This window comes from Alnus glutinosa, chromosome 11 (assembly GCF_958979055.1).
Source record: "Alnus glutinosa chromosome 11, dhAlnGlut1.1, whole genome shotgun sequence".
NCBI lineage: Eukaryota > Viridiplantae > Streptophyta > Magnoliopsida > Fagales > Betulaceae > Alnus > Alnus glutinosa.
The window spans coordinates 28,674,406-28,688,531 of NC_084896.1; the positions used below are offsets into that span (position 1 = coordinate 28,674,406).

Sequence of the window (14,126 nt, forward strand, 5' to 3'; positions counted from 1 at the left end):
TTTTTTTGTTCATTTAATTTATATGAATTAAACTAAAAATAAGGGTCTATGTATTAATTCATTTAAATGTTTTATGAGATATTTGTTTTTCTTTTATGTGATTTTTACGATTTTCACTTATTTTTTGTAAGTGTTATTCTACTTTTGAAAGTCAAAAAATGCAAAATTTTATTTGATTATTGTGCACAAAAGGAATATAAATACTTTTAAAACACTAAAGAGTTAATTAAGCATTAAATTTGAATTTTTTTTTTTTAATGTTCAAAATTATATGGATTTAAAATTTGTGATTGAACAATTCTTCATTTGAATGTTTATGAGATTTTTTTTTTGTTCATTTGCTTTTTCGAATGTTCAGAATTATATAGGATTGGAATATAATAGGTATCACACCAACATTAAAAACTGGTAATTTAAGTAAGGATCCGGCTACTATGCTGTGCTTAAAAGTACCGCATATCTGCGGTACTTTTAAGCACCGGCTGAGATTCAGCCTTCTTCTTTTTAATGTTTTTTCTTTTTCTTATTTTTTTCTCTCTCTCTTGGCTTTGTGGGAAAGTACAGCCGTTCCTCCTTTTTAGTTTTTTTTTGTCTTTTTTGCTTTTAACTCCGTGAAGGATCCGTTAAACACTTAAACAGAAGCTGCTGATTTGGGTTTTTTTTTTTTTTTTTTTTTTTTTTTTTTTTTTTTTTCTCTCTCTCTCTCTCTCTCTCTCATTCACAATGACGCGGGAAACGAAAACTAAAATAATAAAAAATTGCCAAACAAAGGCACGTCTCTTTGCTGCCGCGGGAAACCAAAACTGAAAGGTCTCAATTTTACACCGCATCTCTCGCTCTCATTTGCTTGCTTTCAAGATTTCCATTTTTTTTGTCTAAATAATCAAGATTTCCATTCACAACGACACGGGAAACCAAAACTGAGGAAAATCTAAATAATCAAGGTGAACACAAGTAAAAATGGCGTCGACTTTGCACATGTTTCCAGATAAAGAGGCCATCCAAGACTCCCATGACAGGTTAGTTTGTGTTTTGTGTATTGTTTTTATCGGTTTAGAAGTTTTTATTGTTTATGAAAGCAAAAAAAAAAAAATCGTTTTTGAAATGATGTTCTGTGAAAGAAATAATTTTTGTTATAAAAGAGATGTATTTTTGTGTGAACGAACAAAAAAACTGTTCTGTAATGCCCAATCATATAATTATTTTTTATAGAATCTACTTGTTGGGATATATTTCCCTTTTAAAGAAAAGAAAAAATGTGTTGAAATATTCTATCAAAATTGACATAGCATCTTTTAAGTCTTCTAGCATATTCTAACAAGATTTCAAGATTGTTACACATTTATATTTATCTTTTGAATAGTTATATGGAGGAGACGAACAAGAACAATGAAAATGTAGTTACTGATTATACGCCAAAGCTTGACATGGAGTTTGGTTCTGAACAAGAGGCATACGACTTTTATAATGAGTATGGACGAAATTATGGGTTTAGTATTCGTAAAGATTGGTGTAATAAAAGAAAGGTAGATGGCGTGGTCACTTCAAGACAATTTGTATGTTGTAAAGAGGGATTTCGAGACGAATGGGAGAGAGATGGTCAAAAAACACGTGAACGAGCTGAAACAAGGACAGGTTGTCAAGCACATATGAAGATTCGACTTGATAAAAAGAAGGAGAAATATTGTATACAGAGCCTTGAGCTCAGTCATAATCATGTTCTTCATGTTTCACAATGTGCTCACATGATGCCATCACAACGAAGGATTTCACATGCACAAGCATTGGAAATTGATTTGGCTTATGATAGTGGTATAAAATTGAAAGATTCGTATGAGTTTATGGGTAGGCAAGCTGGTGGAAAAGATGTTCTTGGTTACACCAAGCAAGATCATAAAAATTACCTTCACAGCAAGCGACAACGAGAGCTGAAATATGGTGAGTCAGGGTGTTTACTTAGATACTTTGAAAAGAAAAAGCGAGAGAATTTTTCCTTTTATTATTCATTACAGTTGGATGCTGCAGAACAAATAACAAATATTTTTTGGGCAGATGCACAAATGATTGTTGATTATAAGTTATTTGGTGATGTAGTTTCTTTTGATACGACATACAGAACTAATAAGGAATATCGACCACTTGCAATGTTTGTTGGGTTTAATCATCATAGAGAGGTTGTGATATTTGGGGCAGCACTTTTATACGATGAAACTATAGAGTCCTTTGAGTGGTTGTTTGAAACTTTTTTTGAGGCAATGTCAGGAAAGAAGCCAAATACAATCTTTACTGATCAAGATCCAGCAATGGCAAAAGCTATCTCAGTGGTGATGCCTAATACTTACCATCGATTGTGTACGTGGCATCTAATGCAAAATGCTTTGAAACATATTGGTCATTTATTAAGAGGTGAGAATGGGTTTAGAAGTGAGCTTAATGCATGTTTTAAAGTTTGGGAAGAGGAAGATGAGTTCCTTAGTGCTTGGGATGCTATACTTCATAAGTACAATGTATGTGATAATTCTTGGCTACAACGTTTATTTGAAGTGAAAGAGAAATGGGCTAAAGCATATGTCAAGATGTCTTTTTCTGCAGGAATGACTTCGACACAATTGAGTGAAAGTTTGAATGCTGACTTGAAGGATTATTTACAGTCAGATTATGATATTGTAAAGTTCTTCACACATTTTGATAGATTACTTAATGATAAGCGTTACAAGGAATTGTTGGCGGAGTATAATTTAAGACAAAAGTTACCAAAGATTAAGATGTTATCACCTATGTTGGTACAAGCGGCAAAGATTTATACTTCTCAACCATTTTTGAAGTTTCAAAAGCAATATGAAGAGTTCCAAGGAGCTTATGTCAAGGAGTGTATTGAAAGAAACTCATCTCATGAATATATAGTGTCATTTTATGATAAGCCTCAATATCGTAGAGTCATTTGGAATTCTTTGGAACACAGTGTTTCATGTAGTTGCAGAAAGTTTGAGAGATGTGGAATTTTGTGTGGCCATGCTTTAAAAATTCTTGATGTTATGAATATCAAGGTACTTCCAAAGAAGTACATCCTTAAGAGATGGACAAAAGATGCAAAAAATGAGATTGTGCAAGACTTCAACGGACAAGAAATAATAATAGATACCAATTTAGAATTCACAACTCGATATAAGTCCTTGTGCCCCTTGTATGTCAAACTTATCAGTCGAGCAGCTGAATGTGAAGAAGCATACAAGATAGCATTGGAAAACTATACTGAGTTGAACAAAAAGATTGAAGATGTCATGAGAAGGAAATCCGATCTTTGCCAAGTTGATAATTCTCAAGAAAATCCATTAAATGAAGATGTCATAAGTGCTAAAGGCCTAAAAAAGAAGCAAGGTTGTAAGGGAAAGCGTCGGATCAAAAGTTCTATTGAAGTGGCTATAAAGAAGAAGAAAAGTATCAACAATCATCACCCGCAAGCAAATCAGCATTTACAAGTAGTTACCTCATAGCTTTATATTTTGTTTTCACATTTATACATGTTATTTATTTAATGTGAGCTTCATTTACTAATCCATGTGTAACTAAAATAGGGTCAATGTACGACTTCATTGATGCATGGAGCTGACAGTTTTAATCCTTTGTCATTATGTCATTCAGATCAGGTACCAATACTTCACCTTTTTCTTTTTCTTGTTTTATTGTTTTTGTTTCACTTTATTTTATTTTAAGAAATTATATATAGTTATTGATCAATAATATATGGCATAGGATTTATACATACCTCATGCTGCAACTAATGCCCCTTGTAGTCTTTATCCTTCATCAATACATCAGGTACTATTCTAATAAAATTTTATTTAAGGCACGTAGAATGCTAGTGCTAATCACTATTGTAATGCTTCTTTCATTTGGAAAATTGCAGGATACCGAGAGTAATTCATGTCTCCCTACAAGTTTGAACATTCATGATACGACTCTATGGAATTTCTTTCCTAACCATTAGTTGGTGTTGCTCAGTTTCTTTTTATCTGAAAAATTTGTTGGATTGTCCAAAATAAATTCTTGTCCCTTTTGCACTAGCTTTTGTTATTTGAATGTTCAAAACTTGGAATAGATTGCAACATGAGCTTTTTGTTTTATGTAATTACAAGATTTGGTTAGTGTTAACTAGTTCCAATTCTATCAAGTAGAACTACAACCGTTATTGCTCTATACCACTGAGTTTTATCCATCTTTTCTGTAGACAGTTCAAATCCAGCACAACTAAGAGTGTTGCAGTAAAATCATCATTGTTCTTCAAAAAAAAAAAAACAGTAAAATCATCATTGTACAATTTGTGCCATAAAAAAGCAACGTTGATAACACTCAAATAAAAAAATTTCATTAATTCAACAGAATTTTTACAATGAAGTAAAATGCAACTGCACATTTACAAAAGATGCAGCTAGTCAAGCATACTCATAGTTGTACATTTCATATACACTTATTCTCATGGGGTACAAACATTCTCAGAGTTGCTGCATTATCAATTTATCATAACAACTGCAAATTAGTAATGCCTAGAGTAAACGGCCTTGTCTCTTCTAGTAGCTGTCCATAATCTGGCTTTTGTAGCTCTATTAGTGCAAGTTTCAGTTGGATACTTCTCATCTTTATGGCTAAAGAAATACCATTCCTTCTGCTCTTCAGATTCTATTTTGTACAATTCTACACCTCCAAAATTAGCAAAAAGGTAAATAAAAAAAATGTTGATTGCCCAACCAAACAAAGATAAAGCAACTAACAACAATAGGAGTGAACTTTGTTTTGCAGTATATCCAAATACATAGGCAAAATTAGAGGTTCTCAAAGAAATCTAATATTAAGCAAAATACAATCAATATGAAAAATGACAAGTTACATGCCTGTCTTTTAACACTAGAACCGGGTTCCATCATCTCGAGCTTGGGAGCAATACGGACTACACAACCACCTCCACATACAAATTACAAGATGTAAAGTGACACTCTATAAATTACAAGAAATGGTTATATGGCATATTTTAACAACCACAAAAATCATGTACACATATCAAGGAAAACAGAGTCGTAGCAAAGATATATGAGTCACCCAACAGATGTTCTTCAGAATTCTAGAACTTGTACCAGAAATAGTAAAATAGACAACAATTTCTGCAGAACTTGTACAAGAATTCCAGAACTTGAATCATGGGTGCTAGCAGAAACCCATCAATTTTTGCTTTAAACACTTGTCAATCTTCTCCTTCACCCTTGCCCTCTGCTTTTCCTGCATGTTCTAAGAAATGACACTCTGGGTTACATCAGAATCACTTACAAACCCACAATTTTACAACAAAACCTAATAAAAAAACCCAAATCACTTCCCCTGTGCAGTCCCTGAAATCCGACCAAGAGAAGAAGCTTAAAAGAAAGCTCGGTGACTTGTTGTCTCCCTTTCCTTTGCATCAACTACACACACTCTCTCTTGCTCGTCTCTCTCTCTATTCTTCTGAGGGATACACATTGAGATGGGACTAGAAGCAGCGCGGGAGCAACGGGAAACCAAAACTGAGGGAATCTCTGGTTGGCGGGAGGAATTTTCCGGCGCTGTCGCGGCACCGACGAGGTCAAAGTTTGACCGGAATCTCCAAGGAAACCGCCGACGAGAACCTGGATCTCTTCTCCAGGAACCGCCGCACGCCGACGAGAACCTGGATCTCTTCTCCAGGAACCGCCGCACTCTCTCCTCTGACGAATCGTCCAAGGGTACCGGATTACCCTTACACACACAGTTCCCCTATCAGTCACATTGTCTTTGTTCAATGCCAAATACGAAAAGTAACGGAGGACACGGACACAGAGTTAAAAGAAAAAAGAAAAGCCAAATACGAAAAAAAAAAAAAATTAAAAAGGGGAAGGCTGAATCTCAGCCGGTGCTTAAAAGTACCGCAGATATGCGGTACTTTTAAGCACCGCATAGTAGCCGGATCCTTTAAGTAAAACTAAACCTGGTTGAAATCTAAATATAACCGGTCTATTTAATCTCTCCCTTTCTCTATCTCTCTCTCTCTCTCTCTCTCTCTCTATTAATGATACAAGTAGCCTCTCTCTCTCAATTAATGATTTAAGTATGACTCTTTGGTATTTTTATATTTTTGGTTGAAATCTAAATATAATCGGTCTATTTAATCTCTCTCTCTCTCTCTATCATATCATATATCATATATCATATCATATATATATATAAAAGCCGAGTTTTTCCTTAGAATGGCATAGAATAGTGACACGTGGCATGAACCCATAATTTTTATTGACTAAACCGGTCATTTAACTAAAATTGAACCGGTCTATTTAATCTCTCCCTCTCTCTCTATTAATGATACAAGTAGCATCTCTCTCTCTCTCTCAATTAATGATATAAGTATAACTCTTTGGTATTTTTATATTTTTGTCATATATATATATAAAAGCCGAGTTTTTCCTTAGAATGGCATAGAATAGTGACACGTGGCATGAACCCATAATTTTTATTGACTAAACCGGTCATTTAAATACTGAACCGGTCTTTTAACTAAAATTGAACCGGTCTATTTAATCTCTCCCTCTCTCTCTATTAATGATACAAGTAGCCTTTCTCTCTCTCTCTCAATTAATGATATAAGTATAACTCTTTGGTATTTTTATATTTTTGGTTGAAATCTAAATATAACCGGCCTATTTAATCTCTCCCTTTCTCTCTCTCTCTCTCTATTAATGATACAAGTAACCTCTCTCTCTCAATTAATGATTTAAGTATGACTCTTTGGTATTTTTATATTTTTGGTTGAAATCTAAATATAACCGGTCTATTTAATCTCTCTCTCTCTCTCTATTAATGATACAAGTAGCTTCTCTCTCTCAATTAATGATTTAAGTATGACTCTTTGGTATTTTTATATTTTTGGTTGAAATCTAAATATGTTTCTATTTTGTTTGTGAAATTTATGATTGAACAATTCTTCATTTGAATGTTTATGAGATTTTTTTTGTTCATTTAATTTATATGAATTTTACTAAAAATAAGGGTCTTATGTATTAATTCATTTAAATGTTTTATGAGATATTTGTTTTTCTTTTATGTGATTTTTACGATTTTCACTTATTTTTTGTAAGTGTTATTCTACTTTTGAAAGTCAAAAAATGCAAAATTTTATTTGATTATTGTGCACAAAAGGAATATAAATGCTTTTAAAACACTAAAGAGTTAATTAAGCATTAAATTTGATTTTTTTTTTTTAATGTTCAAAATTATATGGATTTGAAATTTGTGATTGAACAATTCTTCATTTGAATGTTTATGAGATTTTTTTTTTATTCATTTGCTTTTTCGAATGTTCAGAATTATATAGGATTGGAATATAATAGGTATCACACCAACATTAAAAACTGGTAATTTAAGTAAAACTAAACCAGTCTGTGTATTTCAAGTAAATAAATGGTGCATTTAATATGACTAATTAACTATCTTATATTGAATAAAAAATGAATAGAAACGTCAAATTTTTTTTGTCATTAAATCCTCACTAATTTCTACCTCTTTCTCTTCCTTTAAGTAAAACTGGAAAAAAAAAAAAGAAAAAAAAAAAAAAGTAAAATTGAACTACTCCATGTATTTCAAGTGAAATAAACGGTGCGTTTAATATTCCTAATCAAATCTCTTCCATTGAATAGAAACATTTAATTTTGTTGTCATTAAATTCTCACTAATTTCTACCTCTCTCTCTCTCTCTCTCTCTTCCTTTAAGTAAAATCTTTTACTCCAATACCGCTTCCCCTCCTATTAAATATCCGTTACAAACTAAACCTCAAAGAGTCAAATGTCAGTTTTTTTTTTTCCTTTGGAAAATGTCAAAAGTCACTCCAATATCTATCGCTTTCTCAAATAAATATATGGAGAAGTAATGGTTTGTGGTTATGCGAAACTACAATGTTGTTTACATTACCAGAGAGTGGTGCTCAAAGCAAAGAGAGAAAAAAAAAAAAGAAAAAAAGAAAGTAAAATTGAACTGCTCCATATATTTCAAGTGAAATAAACGGTGCGTTTAATATTCCTAATCAAATCTCTTCCATTGAATAGAAAATGAATAGAAACATTTAATTTTGTTGTCATTAAATTCTCACTAATTTCTATCTCTCTCTCTTCCTTCAAGTAAAATCTTTTACTCCAATACTGCTTCCCCTCCCACTAAATGTCCGTTACAAACTAAACCTCAAAGAGTCAAATGTCAGTTTTTTTTTATTTGGGAAATGTCAAAAGTCACTCCAATATCTCTCGCTTTCTCAAATAAATATATGGAGAAGTAATGGTTTATGGCTATGCAAAACTGCAATGTTGTTTACATTACCGGAGAGTGGTGCTCAAAGCAAAGAGAGCGAAGTTTTTGCTATTGTTGGAACCTTTTTGTTTGTAATACTGCTATAGCCTTTTTTTTTTAGTTTGCCTTTCAAGTTTGTCGGGGCTGTGTTCAATAAAATTGTAAATAATATGTTTGTATTTATTTTATGTGCTTCTGTTTTTCTGATTTGATTTTCTATCCTTATTTTTGCATTGATAATTTATATTATTATTCTTTTTTTATTTTATTGGAAAAGTAGTTTCTTTTACGCTATATATAAGAATGATGGTCGAATTAAAAAATATCTATCTAACCGTAGTTTTTTCCTATACTTAAAAATTTCTTTGGAACTGGAAAAAGTATATAAAAAAATAGTTATTTTCTATTATATTAGTGGTTAACATTTTACATTTTTTTTTTTACTTTATTTTCTATGATTTTGTTCTTTCTTTACATTTTTTTTTTTTGTCCCTATTTCCTAATTTATATTTTTTTTTGTTCAAATTGCTTTTTTTTTTCTTTCTAAATTTTACATTGAATTCAAGGAAACCATGGAGAGAGAGAGTTTACATTAATTGTTGTTTTGAGTACGAGGTATGACGATTTTTTAATTTACATTGTTCACTGATTTTTTTTTTTCCATGTATAATGCAGATTGTTAACGTGCTTAATTGATAGACAATATTGATTTTCAAGGTTTCATATGAACCAGAAAAATATATGGAAAAGAAAACTTTAATTTATTATATTATTATTTTCCATTTTTCATTTTTTTTGTCCATATTTTCTATGGTTCTCTTATTTCATTTCCTCTCTTCTTCTTCTTCTTCTTCTTCTTCTTCTTTTTAGTTTTTTTATGTAATTAATATATTATTTTTCATTCAAATTGCTTATTTTATCTTTTGTAAATTTTACATTAAATTCAAGAAAATGATGGTGAGAAAGAGTTTCCTATGATTGTTTTTTGTACGGGGTATGATGATTTTTTAGCGTATTATGTTTATTGAGTAGTTTTTTATTACTTTGTGTAATACAAAAAAGATAACACTATTATATGAACATAAATTTCCTACAAACCGGTTTGTAGGAAATTTCTTACGATCCACATATAAGATTGACATATGTCATTTGACATGTGAGAAACATATGTTATTTAAATAGCATGTACGAAAAAAAAATAGCATCAATAAAAAACATGTGCTTCTCACATGTTTAAAAGATACGTGTCTTTTTAAAATGTGAGTTGTAAAAAATTTCTTATAAGAAATTTTTGTCCCTATTATATTATATTAGTGTTTTTCAGTTTTCATTTTTTTATTTATATTTTCTATGCTTCTCTTCTTCCATTTTTTTTTATTATTATTATGAAACTAAATTATATAGAAGAATCCCGCGCATAGCACGGGTTATGAGCTAGTTAACATGAACTTGAAGCACAGCAGGTCAAAGGGAGGAGGAGAGACCATGAAGCAGCACGTGTGAAGCCATCAGATGAGCACTTTTGGTTTGGTCGCCCTGCCATTGTTCTTTACTTGATTCAATTCATTTTGTTTCAGAATTCATTTGAGATTGCCTTCTTCCTCTGGATCTTGGTGAGGAAATGTGTATCAGCCTGAATAGTTCAGTTCGCATTCAATTCGAAAGCCATACATGCAACTGCATTTTCACTTTCATCAAATTTACTCCTCTGCAGTGCACATACGGATTCAAATCATGCATCATTGAAAAATTGGGCTTCGGCGTCACAAGACTTATTATGGGGTAATACTGATCATACGGAACATATGTTAGTTACCTAGACAATGTTTTGTGCATATTATTCACCTGCTCACATAATGGTGTTTCCTTATGCAGTGTGATTGTTCAAGTGCTGTGCAGTTACAGCACCTTGCCTTTGTATGCTCTTGTGAGCCAGGTTAGATACACGTGCTTCCTTGTTAGCGTGATTGATAAGCTTCACCTGAAATCTGATATCCTCTATTCTTTTCTGCCCACTTTTTTTTTCTCTCTTTTTTTTTTTTTTTTTTTTTTTTTTTTTTTTTTTTTTTTTTTTTTTTCAAAATATTTGCTCTGAAGATGGGTAGCTCGTTTAAACAAGGCATCTTTAAAGATGGTGTGGAATCAGCTGTAAGATTATGGGCTGAACCTATAATAAAGGAAAGAGATGGGAGTCAAACACAAATGGATAAAATGGTTCGAGAATCACCACAAAGTGCTCAAATTTCAGAGCAAGCAATGGTTGTGATTGAAGAAACTACGACATCAGTAGCACCTGACCTCCCCTGTGTAGCCCAACGACCTTTCCATTATCTGAACTTACTTCAGAGATATCCTACGTATTCAGTTTCATAATGTATAAGGATATATAAGATATTTTGCTTCACTTTCATGAAAAAAGGGGCATAGCTTTTCAACAATAATAAAGGTCCATAGTCTTCAAATGTAGGATCAAAATTTGGCATTCACCAAATATTAGGCAGTTTAAGGGATGGCAGACTGGAATCACCTGTAATGTTGATTGTGACAGAATTATTCTAAGTTCAGTCGATCAGACTTAAAGTTGGATCGTTCGAACAAAAGATCACATTTTGGCTCGATCCAACATCAATCCACCAATCAATCGAACTTCCTGAAATAGAATTTTGGATTTCTATTGATGGCCTGTTTTGACTTACTAAACGTTGGTTTTGAAATTTTTTCATGAAATACAAATTTGTATCCCTTTGAATAAACTTTCTAAAGCCACCAAGTTTACCTTCATTGGTTTGTGGGATAACAAGATATAGTCAATTTACCATGACTGGTCTGCCCGTAAATTAGTGTCCATCATTCTTTTCGGGTCGGAGAGAATTCGTCATCAAATTCAAATTGTCTTTGTCTCAATCTTTTGGACGTCTAATCATGTCTAAGAGTGGTCATTGGGTAAGGCTTCGAGCTGGGAAGAGGGGTCTCCCAGCCCAAAGCTTCGTTTTGAGATGTTAGGTTTTTTAGGTCCATGTTCGGGTTTGTGAAGGATGGGCAGGTGAAGGGAATGGAAGAGAAGAAAGGTTGAGAAATAGTGAAAAGAACCAGATAAGGACGAGCGCGTGGGATGGGGTTGGTTAAAAGTGAGACTCTAGTACAAACCCTTGATCACCATACCAATGTTGAGCCTCAACTCCTCAAGGCCAATTAAATTTTGCAACTCTACGAGGTCAAGGGTCTATTCCATTATTTTGCATTGTTCGAACTCACAGTGACTTGTATAAAATTTTATCTAAAATAGCTAACGAAAATTCACTTTCGCTAGTTTAGCTAACTATTTTTAAACACCTTCCTCCATCGGTTTATTTAAATTTCTTCTTTATTTTATTAAAATAATCAATTTTAATTTTTATTCATTTTAATTAAAAAAACATCTTCTCAAAAAAAAAACACCAAATAAAACCCTTCATCTGCCACCACCATCTGCCAACAACATGAAGAAATTGCACCAAAACAAACTGAAACACCAAATCGATGAATAAATTTTTTTTAGAACTAACCAAAAATCACCGAAAATTTCCTCAACAATTAACCAAAATCGAAAAGCATTAACCCAAACCGCCAAACCCATACGCCCCAACTCAGAAACCTCTAGAAGATCAGCAGTCTAGCCCAAACCGCAGATCCGTCCAATGAGAAGCATGGCAGCGAGCTGGTATCGTGTGTTGTGACTCACAGACCAAATCCCATACCCATCCTCCAACCAATTGCGGAAACAACCCAAAGAGAAAACCCAAATCCAAATCCTTCAACAGACGAGACCGATTGAGAGAGAAATGAGAAAGGTTCAGCAAGACCGACTGAGAGAGAGAATGCTGGAGAAGACGAACTCACTGTGAAAAAGAGAGAGAGAGAGAGAGAGATTAAAAAAGTAATCTATTTGTGAATAGCGTAACTTCAGATGGGGCGTTATACTGTTTACAAATAGAAGACAAACCTATTTTAAGGTTTGAGCACATAAGCTGATGGAGTTTAGTTTTAACAAAAAGTTCATCTATTCTAACCAAATGGAGGAAGTAGCGAATTCGATAGGAATGCTCTTACAACGGCTTTTATTCTCACATTTATAATTGGTTAAACTATGATTTGGTCCCTAACCTATATATCAATTTTTTTTTAAAAAAATTTTATTATTATTATTATTATTATTATTATTATTATTATTATTATTATTATTATTATTTATTTTAATTGGACCATCAATTTTTGAACTTAGATTTTGAAGTCTTAAAAACATTTCAATATTACACATCTTCAATACGACAACGACATTTGTGTGCAAGAAACATTTTTTATACACATCTTCTAATGCTAATGAGGAAAGTTACACCACATACTAGTCTCTCAAAATCAAAATATACAGAAACAGATGAATTTGATATTTACATAACGTAACTTATGAAAATTTATGGGTCTTTAAATCCTGATTTTGTGGGAGTAGCATGTAAGTTACACATGTCAACCTCAACAATATAAGAACATGTGTACAAAGAAATGTCTACAACATTAGTAATTGTTTTTCACATAGGAACGGGAAGACAGAAGCTCAAAATAAGAAAAACGGAAAAAGAAAAAAAAAAGATAAAACTTCACTTATATCTCTGAACTTTTACCCCTATCGACATAACAATGTCATGTAATATCGTCCAACAAACTGAACAAGCGTATGTTAACTGTCATATTCCAAGACAGAAAGCGAGAATATATGCATAGATTAACGTGCTTAGAAGTTTGTTGCATTTCATGTATGATACAACCAATCTTTTTTTTTTTCTTTGTTCGTGTGTATACAACTTTTCTACTTACAAATATCAGTACCATAGCAAAAGGAATAAAGACTGTTACAAGGATCAAGGAATTTGAAACCCCTCTAATTAATGCCAATACTTACAGATACTAGTCTATTCCTAAAGAAACCAGGTTATGACGAAGAGGATGAGGCACAAAGCTGCTTAGGTCTTTCAAGTGGAAGCTTCTCCATCTCAAGACTGCCATGGTCAGAGAGAGAGGCATCTTCCCCATTAGTCTCAACCTTTTGGATCTCATCCAAAGCTCTTTTTGCATAAACTGTGAATGCAATTGTGGTAATGACTGCGATAACACTACAAAAACACCTTCATTTTGACGCGTGTCTACAGTACCCGTTACTGTAGACACGCGTCCAAATTGACACGTGTCATTTTAGACACGTGTCAATTTGTGAAGCCGTCCAAAATGGACACGTGTATGACATACACGTGTCCATTTGGACACGCATATGGAATACACGTGTCCATTTTGGACGTGTGTATATAGACACGCGTCCAATTGGACACGTGTATTCCATATGCGTGTCCAAATGGACACGTGTATTAATACACGTGTCAAAAATTTATTAATTCGCCAAATATATATTAAAAAAAAAAATTCTGTGTTGTATTAATTATTTAAAAAAAAAAAATCAAAAAAAAAAAACTCCTTACATTATTAATCATACAAATCTAATCCAAAAATACGGTGTAGATTACCCTAACCTAATTTACATATTGTACTATATGCTATATGTAAATTTGTTGGTTGGAATTTATACTTTTTAGGTTCCTTATTTATATATATATAGTATACTATTAAGCACGTAAACCCTAACCTAATTTACATATTGTACTATATGCATAATTATACAAATTTGATGCTAAATATATAATTAAACTAAATAGTTTAAATTAGGGTTTAGTTTTGTACACCATCTACGTTTAGAAACCAA

The 14,126-nt window shown here is 32.5% G+C and overlaps 2 protein-coding genes across 2 annotated transcripts; both read left to right on the forward strand.

Moving 5' to 3' along the window:
- The first annotated feature begins 960 nt into the window (after positions 1 to 960).
- LOC133881366 (protein FAR1-RELATED SEQUENCE 5-like) lies at positions 961 to 3,494 on the forward strand. The gene is made up of 2 exons (XM_062320281.1): positions 961 to 1,019; positions 1,364 to 3,494. Exons 1-2 carry the CDS (start codon positions 961 to 963, stop codon positions 3,492 to 3,494), a joined length of 2,190 nt encoding a protein of 729 aa, XP_062176265.1.
- Positions 3,495 to 5,512: 2,018 nt separating this feature from the next.
- LOC133881368 (MLO-like protein 13) lies at positions 5,513 to 10,878 on the forward strand. Its single transcript, XM_062320282.1, has 5 exons — positions 5,513 to 5,750; positions 9,794 to 9,951; positions 10,053 to 10,120; positions 10,214 to 10,274; positions 10,436 to 10,878. The coding sequence occupies exons 1-5, from the start codon at positions 5,513 to 5,515 to the stop codon at positions 10,709 to 10,711; spliced, it is 801 nt and encodes a 266-aa protein (XP_062176266.1). The 3' UTR covers positions 10,712 to 10,878.
- The last annotated feature ends 3,248 nt before the right edge of the window (positions 10,879 to 14,126 follow it).